This window comes from Austrofundulus limnaeus, unplaced genomic scaffold (assembly GCF_001266775.1).
Source record: "Austrofundulus limnaeus strain Quisiro unplaced genomic scaffold, Austrofundulus_limnaeus-1.0 Scaffold175, whole genome shotgun sequence".
Taxonomy (NCBI): Eukaryota; Metazoa; Chordata; class Actinopteri; order Cyprinodontiformes; family Rivulidae; genus Austrofundulus; species Austrofundulus limnaeus.
Window position 1 is genome coordinate 1,020,015 of NW_013952577.1, and position 10,988 is coordinate 1,031,002.

Sequence of the window (10,988 nt, forward strand, 5' to 3'; positions counted from 1 at the left end):
CCTATGAGCACGTGATCCAGAGCGTCATCCAAAATCCAAAAGCCCTTTCATCTAAAAATTTGGAAAGGGGCGGGGATGAGATGGGGATGTATGTGTGTGAAGAGAGGAGGGTGCACTGTGAGCCCGGTGCACATTTTGGTTCTGGGGTGGCGGAGCGGGTGGGGGCTCTAACCACCAATTGCGCCGCGGAGCTGATTTTTTTTCTTCCCCTTTGGATGTTTCATTTTGGATTTTGTTTCGCCGTAAAAAAATGATTCTTAATGGCTTCCCCTCCATTAAAATCCATCTTTTTTCAGAATAATAATAAAAAGGATGTCGTTATGATCGTCTCCACATAAGCCCGACTTAAAATAGACATTTACGCACAGGCGCGTTTTTACGCAGATGCGCCGGAGCTGCAACCCAATTCTTCATGTACAATATGTGTGTTTAAACCCCACATGATATTTCTCTCCGAGTCAGGCTAGTAGCGCTGTACTGATGCGTGACCAGAAAGACGCGCCTGTTGCGTTTTGCGGGCCTCGTGACCTTCTTGGCCTTCTGCGCGTAAAAGCGCTCAGAGGAGCGCGCAACTCCAGACGGGCAAAAACAAGCTTATTATACAACAGGAAAAATGCAAATAATATATTAGGTGTTAGTTAAGAAGAAAGGGGCTTTAAGCACATTAGATCACTTTAGAAAATGACTATTTACATAATGTTTAAGGCAAATAGAGAGCTGAGGTCACCCCAAAGCCCCAAAGAGTTGGAGACAAGTTATAGGCCTCAAGGATAGGCCTAAGATGGATTTAGAAATGTTTATATTTCCACAGCTAACAGGTGGGTGGACTGTATACCCAAAGGTCCACTGCATATGTTTCCAGAGTGGAAGAACACACAGATTTTCTCTTYATTTCAAATTTGTCCAAACTGGATAAGGAAACTGTAAAGAAAAGAAAAGAAATGAAGACAATGAATCACCTACCTTTAAAACAATGTCAGTCTGAGCAACATACAATGAAACATGTTAAYATTGAACACCTGTGGTTTTAACATTAGGATTAAAAATCTGCRATGTGTTTGATTCATTCGATAATTTGAAGGTGTGGTGGACTGAAGCTAATTTTGTCAGTCATTAAACCCTCATTTCCTCCTAACACACACAAAGTTCAAACAAGGTGCAGCTCATTTGAATTGTTTATGCTTTACATTTAAGCCTCCATACGCACATCATTTAAATGTTTTTTCCCCAGATATCATGAATAAATCCCTTTTTTTACGTATTTATGATCTAAACACCATTGTCACTATCTTTAYAGTGAAAACGAAGCATTCTTTATCTATCTGCCTTCTGCTCTAAAACTTTATCATAACATCTATAAAGTCAGTTGAATGTTCTTCAAGGTCATCTTGCTGGTTGGGAACTGGTCGACTTGTGAAATTCTTTAATTTAACCTCACTCCATTYTAACCAAAAAACCCACAGTTCTGCCCGCAGGCACATATTCACAAAGGGACCACAGTGAAAACCAGACCTTTCCAGATACTTAACACACACAAATGTTCCTGGCACRTACTGTTTTAAAAGCGGAGGAGAAAGTTAATATTGTTAGACTTTGATCAAAAAATGTTCTAACCTTTATTATTTTAAAGAAAACATTTGAGAATGATTTGTAAGATCTGAGCTGTAAGACAGCCTTCCACAATAACACGCTAAAACTCAGTTTTCTTGAACATATTTGATCAGATTCTCCGAGTTAGTTTCACTAATTCATGAACAGCAATTAGAAAGAACGCAGAATCCACTTTTCTGTCTGTTCGTTTGTTTGAACGGAAACCCGTCAGAGTGACACCTCTTACGCTTTCACTACTCTTTGTAATGTAACCGGATCAGAGRCACTGTACACGAGATTTGTTTGCCTCCAAATGAGCCAATCAGAGACGCTGCATTTTTGAGTGACAACCAACTCGACGAATTAAAAGACCCAAATGTAGTTCGACTACTTTTCAGAAACCAATCAGAACACTGGACGGACGGAAACAGAGGGAAACGACTAAATACGAATTTTTCCTCCTAGGTGAAACGTTACCTGCCTGGAGTTGTCCGGGCCAGTGAGAACTTACAGGTATGGCTCTGTCACAGCGCCTGGACGATTCGCCTCTGAGGCTGGGYCCAAGACAAGTCCAGTCCGACGAGCTGAACCTGCAGGAGGTTTACAACGAGAGGCACCGCTTGGCTCTGGAGCAGCTGCTGTCCGGAGGGGTCAGCGACTTTCTGGATTTCCTCAGAGAAGAGAGGATTCCCAACTTTCTGTCAGACGATGAAATCCAACGGATCCGGAGCGCCGCCGTGCCCCCGCGGTGCGCTTCCCTCCACGSGGAGGACCACCAGCAGGCGCTGGAGCCGTCGCTCGGCGGTTCACTGGACTGCTCGTCGGTCACCTACTTCCCCGAGGTGTCGGACGTGGAGCCCCCGCTGCTGGAGCTCGGCTGGCCCGCCTTCACCGCGGGGTCGTACCGGGGAGTGACGCGGGCCGTGGCGCACTTCCAGCCCAGCTACGGAGAGAGGATTTACAGCTGCAAGGAGGCTGCGAGGAGACTCATCAAAAGTGCCAGAGAGGTACACAACACGCACTTTTAAAGGACCAAAATCAATTATTCACTAACTGAATGTGCTCAAACTGCATGAAATTCACTTGTCCTGCAGGAGCTGTTTATATTTTAAACTCTGTATTATTATAATAAAAGGCATCATAGTTTGCACTAGGTTTGGATTATATGGCAAAATATTGTTTTCTTTTTACATTTTTCTCACTTTTTACAAGTTACTGAACAGTGTATTCAGATTATATGAATATAAATGGTTCTAACAGTGTTAACCAAACACTGTTATTTGGCTGAAGGGGGGGAAAAAAGCCTCCCTAATTTGGGGATGAAAAACACTGATTGAGATCATATCCAGAAACTAAAAAGATGAAGACAGTTGCTATTTCTAGTAGTATTTTATTATTTTTAAGTAAAATATATGTATGCATACACAAAAAATATTAACAGTGCCAAAATATGTTTTTAATGTCATTAGTTTAGTGACTTGTTATTAGCTACATACGTATTTTGACCCAGTCATAGTCAGAAACGAGGGAGTTTGTGCCATATAAAACAACTCTGTGTCCTGCAGAAATACTATAATCTGCTCTGACAGATTGTCATCACACTCTAATCTTTCACTGCCTCATATATCGTCACATTCACACCCCAGTTTTGCACGATTAAAGCAATGTCAGATYATAAATCAAATGGCCTTTTCCTTCAAATCATTTTTGCACTTCCCATCCATCCCTGTTCTTTACCCACTCTGGGTCCATCAGTCACAGTGCGAGGGGCGGGCTGCACCCAGGACAGGTCGTCATCGAGACAAACAAGACAAACCATTCACGCTCTCATTTAGAGTTACCAATGGCCTAACATGCATCTTTTGTTTAGTGGGAGGAAACCAGAGAAACCCCACACGTGCACGGGGACAACATGTAAACTCCACCCAGCTAAAGGCCTGGAAACAGCACTGTGACCCCGCGTGTTAATCTAAAATCTGTTGATTTTTATTACTCTACAAAAGCAAAAGGTTCCTGAAGGAAACCATCTAACCAGAACAGAAATATTTCAGCATGAGGAACCTTAGCAGAGTTTACAGCTTCAACATCACCTCAGGCTTGTGTAGAACCTGCGTACCAGATGTGCCTCGACTTGCTTTAGCTGCTCCACCAGAAACCTGGCGTTCCCTCTMATGTCTGAAATCTCAAACATTATCTTTATCATTTATTGCTAAAAGGCGGTGTGTGTTTATTGAGGGGTATATGCTGCATCTAAATCTTAAACCTTGGAATCCATTAAAATCTCAAACTGCTCTTATCCCCGTCCAACTGTAGCTCCTTTGTTCTTTTGAAATGCAAAACAACTCGTTTCAAATACTCTTTATTGTACCTTGAAGCCAGTGACTGTACGAACACACACTGTGTTCATACACTGCTACTGTCCTGCTCAGCCTTCATCTCTGCCTTCAAAAAAAAAAGAAGCATCCACACACCATTATCCAAAAAAGGCGAGGTGCTCCTGCAAAAAGGCGCATGTGAACAACGCCAGTGTGGAGCAGTGAATCCAAGATCCACCCGTGTGTCTAATCCCCAACATGCAGCCGTTAGCACAGCATGTGAAATTCCATTCCTCTCTGTGGAGGGAGGAAGAAAAAAAGAGAAATCGTGGTGCACAAAAAATGCTTAGAAAGAAGAGAAAAACCCTTCAGCGCACCTACTTTCCTCACGTATAAAAATCATTTGTTTGCTGAGCAAGCATGGCGACGGATCGCCATGGTAACAGACCACAGTCAATAGAAAGCTCATCAGCGCACACACATTACGGTGAGTGTGTGACAGAAATTCGCAGCTCTGTTTGAATAAGGCCTTGTGTTTGATAATAATGAAAACACAATAATGTGCTACGTCTGCGCGAGCACGACGGCAGCCCCAACAGGAATTTTATTATATTACCTCTGTAATTTTCCACTGCAGGTGATTGCCATAGTGACGGACTCCCTTACAGATCTGGACATCTTCAAAGATCTTCAGGAGGCCTGCTCCCGCCGCAAAGTCCCCGTCTACATTCTGCTTGACCAGGCGTGCGCTCCCGCTCTCCTGGAGATGTGCAGAGGCGTCGGCGTTCGCCTGGACGACCTGCGGGTATGTGGCCGGTTTGGTTGTGCCGGGCGTGGCTCTGTAGGCACAACGTGAACGTTTGATGACATCGGCCTAAAATATGTCCTCCATCCTTTCAGCAAATGAGAGTGCGAACCATTACCGGTACGACTTACTACACCAGATCTGGAGCCAGGCTGACTGGGAAAGTTCACGAGCGGTTCATGCTGATTGATGGAAACAGAGTGGCTACAGGTTCCTACAGGTATAATTTACTAAACCTTTGACCTGTCGGGATAATAATAAAAATAATAATGCATTTTATTTATAAAGCACCTTTCAGGACACCCAAGGACGCTGTGCAATAGAAAACAGTAACAAGTAAAAAAAATGTAGATACATACAGTATACAGATACATATATGATAAGGGTAGTGTGGGAGAAACATAAATGTGGAATACAGAACAGTCATATAAAAAAATACAATAATGCAGACAAATTGAACAATAGGGTTGTGGGGGAGAAACATCGACGTGAGGACAACAAAAACAGACATATATTGAAAATCAGAGTTAACAGTKGTAGGCTAATTTGAAAAGATGTGTCTTCAGGCCAGTCTTAAACAGGGAGAGAGAGGTGGTATTGTGTAATCCATGGGGTAGTGAGTTCCAGAGCTGCGGAGCAGAGCGGCTGAAAGCTCGGCACCCCATGGTGCTGAGGCGGGCAGGGGGGTACTGAGAGTTGGAGGGAGGAGGCAGATCTTAGAGAGTGGGAGGGTGTGGAGATGTTCAGGAGGTCGGACAGGTAAGGAGGGAAGAGATTGTGGATAGCTTTGAAGGTGTGTAGGGGAATTTTAAAGATGATGCGGGATTTAACTGGGAGCCAGTGGAGCTGTTGTAGGACTGGAGTGATGTGGGCAGAGGATGAAGTTTGAGTGATTACACGGGCGGCTGAGTTCTGAACCATCTGTAGTTTGTGAAGAGATTTATTGGGGAGGCCAAACAGTAGGGAGTTGCAGTAGTCAATCCTGGATGTTACTAGGCTGTGTACAAAGATGGCAGTGGAGCGGGGAGTGAGTGAAGGACCGAGACGGTTAATGCTGTGAAGATGAAAATAGGCAGATCGAGTCTCGTTGTTAATGTGGGATGTGAAAGAGTGTGGTGTCAAGGATGACACCTAGGTTCTTGACCTGAGGAGAGGGGAAAACAACGGGGTTGTTAAGAGTGAAGAGAAGATGTTGGGATTTACAAATGGAGTTTTTTATCCCAACAAGGAGGAGTTCAGTTTTGTTATGGTTTAGTTGGAGGAAATTGTTGGAGAACCAGTTATTGAGCTCACTGAGGCAGTCTGTAAGAGTTGACGATGATAAGGTGGAGTTCGGTTTTGTCGAAATGTATAGTTGAGTTTCGTTGGCATAATAGTGTAAATGAACACCAAATTTACGGAAGATGTGGCCAAGTGGGAGCAGATAGGTTATGAAAAGTAGAGACCCGAGTACAGAACCATGGGGAACACCAGTGGAAATGGGTGAAGACTGGGAATGGAAGAACTTGAGCTGTATGACCTGAGTGTGGCATTTTAGCTGTATTTTACCTTGGGTTGGTAAAAAGGTCTTAAATATTCAAATTTGACCTGCAGATGCCGTGTTTAAAGAAATATCTTTATTGCTTTAGGTATCGCTGAGAAAACAATCCTACTAAACTATGAAAACAAAAACTATCAAATTTAGGGCTGTGTATTGGCAAGAATTTGGTGATATGATGTGTGATGCATATCACAACACAGGGTCATGATACGATATATCRTGATATATTGTGATACTGTAAGCAAGGCAATATATTGACTTTTTTTTTCTCCAAAATATTCTAAAACTCAGTACATCATGCATTACTCACATAAAATCTAATTAAATTCAGTTTATTTTTTGCAATAAGAGGAACACTGAACAATAGTGAGATCCATCCATCGAGCCTTAGACAAAAAAATACAGTACAGTGCTTTGAGAATTACAGTATCAGGAAATTAAATATTGCGACGTGTCAGTRTACCACCATTATTCTACAGATCTAATCATTACTGTACTTTAGACAAACCTGTAAATCAAATCTGTATCCATTGAGAAAAAAAAACAATCCATTTCTAACTCACAATCAAACCCCTTTCATCAAATTTGGAATCCAGTCGTACACCATTTAAATAATTAAAATCTCATTTAGACCTGTGGTTATATTCCACAAACACACCTAAATCATTTGTTTTTCAAAGCCAATTCATGCCTTCTTTTTTTTGGTAGTGTTGGGAGAGTAGGTGACTCAAAATTGCAAGAAAAGGTGTAATGTGTTTGTCGTAGTCTAACTGAACTCAGAGTTTACAACCAAGTAACCAATGAGGCAYGCAGCTGCATTTTGAATGAGCAGTATTTTAAAAAAAGTTCCCATTTTGGTTCTCACGGCTCACAAAACTACATTCTTAGCCGTGCCCATCTCCGCCCACATCATAGCCGCCTCAGCAGCTGCCTCCAAGTTTATGATTTGATTTGCTGGAGTACGTTTTAGAAATGAAAATATAAACGTTTCAACCTTTTTTTAAAATAACTGGTTATTTACCATTGGTGTGGTTTTATATCTAGACATTTGCCTCGGAAGGTTTCTGTCAAATTACAGCCTTATTGAGACGGGTTGGAGACACCTGAGGCAAAATTCAGATTGGTTTAAGATCAGCTGAATATGTCCAAAACAACCTTGAGATTATTTTGAGAGAAAATAATACCTGTTGAGTTTGTTCTGGAGATCATGATTGCTGTTGACCAACTAGTTCCAACAGGGAGATACCATCCCTCTAACCTACCCCCTCGTGTCTCTCACTATACTTCTTATCTTTTGAYTTAATTTACTTCTTTCTTGTTGTGCTAGTTTAGGATTATAAGAAAGCATCGATATAACAACAAATGTGACACACCGTCGAAACGAGGATTAAGTCTTAAAGTTGTACGTGGAGAAATAGGCAGATATCATGTTTTGATTAAAACGCTTGCAAAAATTACATTTTGTCAAAATATAACAAAGAAATGTGTTATCAGTATATCATTTGAATGAAGTGTCTGAAATATTATCCTAAAAAAAATTTGAAGCACTTTTTTGAGCATTAGCAACCAAAAACCTGATTTTGAGGAAAAACACCTTAAAATGTTGATATTTTCCCTGTGAGCTATCAAAGCTTTTGTTTCTTTCCAGCTGGTAAATCTCAATGTTTGAATATTATTTGAGGTTTCTTTTTTCAAATGAAATCCTCATTGAAATTACATAAAATTAGGATTTAGATCAAATATTTATGATTATTGTAACCACCGACAAATTAAATAATATCTCTGGGCGTATGCTAATGATATCAGAATGATCTAAGTATCAAAATGTAGCTTTTAAAGCCAGGAATCTGAAAATATGATTAGGTTATTTAGAGTCTAATTTGACTTAATCCTCGTTTCGATGTGATTGGTCACAAATGTGTTCAATCTTACTGTTCCAGGTTCAACTGGACTGATGGCAAACTGAACAGCAGCAACCTGATTGAGCTCTCCGGTCAGATATCAGAGAAGTTTGATGAGGAGTTCCGCATCCTCTACGCCCAGTCTCTGCCTTTAAACACTCGTGGACCACCAGGTGTCAGCAGCATCTTCGAGAACCTCATGGTCAAACACTCAGTGACCTCCTCCCCTCGCTTGGCCAAAGAGAAGCCTGCTGAACTGGCGTGTCTGACGAGCACGCCCAGCCGGAAGCCCCAAACATTAGTGTTCGAGTCTCCGTGTGAGCCCCCTTCTCCAGATCATCGCAGAGCTGGCCCGGCGTCCGACTCCTCCACYGTACATGGGCCGGAGCAGAAGCACATGCAGGAGCAGATCCTGGCTGGCAGCATGACTCGGCATTTTCCTGTAGAGCAGCAGCCTGTCTCCTGCCACGCTTCAACTCAGACCAGCCAGTCGGTGGCGGACAGCGACACCCAGACCGACATCCAGCTCGCGCAGCACCTCGGCTTCGGTACGCCTTCGAGCGCAGGGCCAGTCCACGCCACCCTGCCGCCGCCCACTTCCCGGCCCCCCCGGGTGGCTCCGGATGCCACTTTAAAGGACACCTTCCACAAGCTGACCAAAGAGCGCCAGCACCACTATTCAGCCATCCGCTCTAAACTGGAGCACATGATGACGTCGCTAACCGAGAGGCGAGAGCTGGCGGACGTCACCAACATGACTCGGGGGGTCGGTGCACTCAGCAGGCAGAGGGTACACAAAGACTGCGAGCTGGAACCAAATCCCAGACCGCCTGTTGAAGGTGCAGCAATGGGCACTTGGCCTAGAGCCAGATGTGTACACTAGTCTGTCTGTCGGGATTTTAGAGCTGTAAGGTAGTGGGTTTTTTATTTTTTTAAAGGTTTATTGTTCTGCAAAGATGTTTTTCGCCTGTGAGGTGAATTCATTCTCTGGTTTCCTTCAGTGTCTAATTTTCTTTCTTTTCACCTTGTTTTATAAACATTTTGTGGTGATGGGACTGCAGAGCTGCAGCTAACATTAATGTTATGCAGAGGTTTTTTTTTACTAAAAACAGTGCAATAACACATCCAAATAATGTAACAAAGCCTGAGTGGGCAAGAGTGGCTGGAATCTGCTGTAGTGCGAGTGAAAATGAGCTGTGGCTGCTGTAACTACACCCAAAGGTCAATCTGGAGAGCAGCTGCGCTCACTGTGCCGTGGAAATAAAGTAATATTTTGCTCCATTACTGCCTTGTGTTCACATTTTCTTTGTCTTCCCATTTGTCCTTATTATAGCTTAAGTTGCGGTTAGATTCTCGTGGGGGGAGCGTGTGGGAAATATTTGCACAAAGACTTCCAGCACTCACAAAGGGAGCCGACCACGCCAGAGCGACTTCACAAAGAGAACGAGCACCTGCGCTGCAGAGTCTTCATGCAATTAGCGAAGAGACTGCATCTGTGATGCTGGCACCTCTGCTGATTACGCTGCCAATCACAGTCGCCACTCAGGGTGAAGCTGGAGAAAGAGCTTTGTTACAGATTACAAAGAAAGATTAGAMGAAATACTAAACACACAAACAGATGGGATTTTAAAACAACATTTGTTATATTAGGCCTCGTATTATTAATTTTCTAGAAAATAATTTGAACAAATCTGAAATAAATCCATATTTTAGTTGCTGGTGTTTACAAAGTGCTCTATCAGTAACAGTTTGCATGAACTGTTCCTAAAACAACATCTCTGCTGAAGAAAAACGGGACGTTGCTTTAGTTTTTACAGCTCATGTATAAAGGGATACTCTGGGTATGATAAAGTACGGTTTTGTGGAGAAGTTCTGAAGAAATTATGTCTTACGTGCAGTGCTTTAAGTGGAAAAACATAAGTGCTGGTATTCCCATAATATATAAATATGGGATAGAGACATATGTAATGTTTTTATATAGATCTATCCATACCTGTGGAGTTTTATTGCACAAAAATGACTAAGAACAAAGCCAGTTCTAAATCAAATCCACAAGAGTCAAATTCACTGTTTTTGTTGTCTAAGTGTCTTGGAGTTCATAGCACCTAATTTTTTATTCCGTTACATATTCAGTAACTTTTAGGGGGGGAAATGTAATCTTAGAGTGTTATTGAATCATACCTTTTACTTTCACTTGAGTAATAACAGTGTTACAATGACTCTTAACTGAATAAAACAGATACTCTACAGGCCATACTTCACTAAATGAAGAACAAATGTTTTAATCAAATCTGCACCTACAGAATTTGTTCAAATGTCAACACAAGCTTTGTTGATCTGATGTTAGTTTCTATCTGCTGAGCCTGCTGAGACATTTGAAAATGATAAAGTAAATACTAATTGTCACTATTTATCCTGCTCTAACATACATTGCCTTCTGAATTAGTTTAGTATGTTTTAAAATTTTGAACATTTTTGGAAAAGTGCTCACTTTGTCTTAATTTGTTATTTTGTAAATATGACATTTGTTGGTATATATATTTTTTTCATTTTAGTTTTTGAAATACTAAACTTGAACATAATTTCATGCTTTTCGTTAGTCTGATGACATCATTTTTAAATATTAAATCAGATGTTTCTGCTCAATGAGTCAGTTCTTGGGTAGTTTTTTTTATCCTTGAGTAATTTCTTGGAGAGATATTTCTTACTTTTATTTGAGAAAAAAGAATATTGAAGTAGTGGTATTCTTACCTGAGTACAATTATTGGGTACTCCATCTCCTGTGCTTAAATCATGCTTCATATTTTCTGCCATATTAGTTTTTTCCTTGATGTTCA

At 41.6% G+C, this 10,988-nt stretch overlaps 2 protein-coding genes across 2 annotated transcripts in view; one reads left to right on the forward strand and one right to left on the reverse strand.

The window, feature by feature from the left end:
- The window catches only part of zhx3a (zinc fingers and homeoboxes 3a), a 20,305-nt gene extending 15,706 nt beyond the window's left edge, over positions 1-4,599 (reverse strand). The window contains exon 1 of the mRNA XM_014017748.1: positions 4,522-4,599. The gene's annotated coding sequence lies outside the window, so the exon portion shown is untranslated. The remainder of the gene's footprint in view (positions 1-4,521) is intronic.
- Positions 2,056-9,435, forward strand: fam83d (family with sequence similarity 83 member D; the record flags this gene model as incomplete). The annotated part of the gene is given in 4 exon segments (XM_014017749.1): positions 2,056-2,597; positions 4,543-4,710; positions 4,806-4,930; positions 8,191-9,435. Coding segments are annotated over 4 exon segments (1,629 nt in total). The 3' UTR covers positions 9,035-9,435.
- Between the last annotated feature and the right edge of the window lie 1,553 nt (positions 9,436-10,988).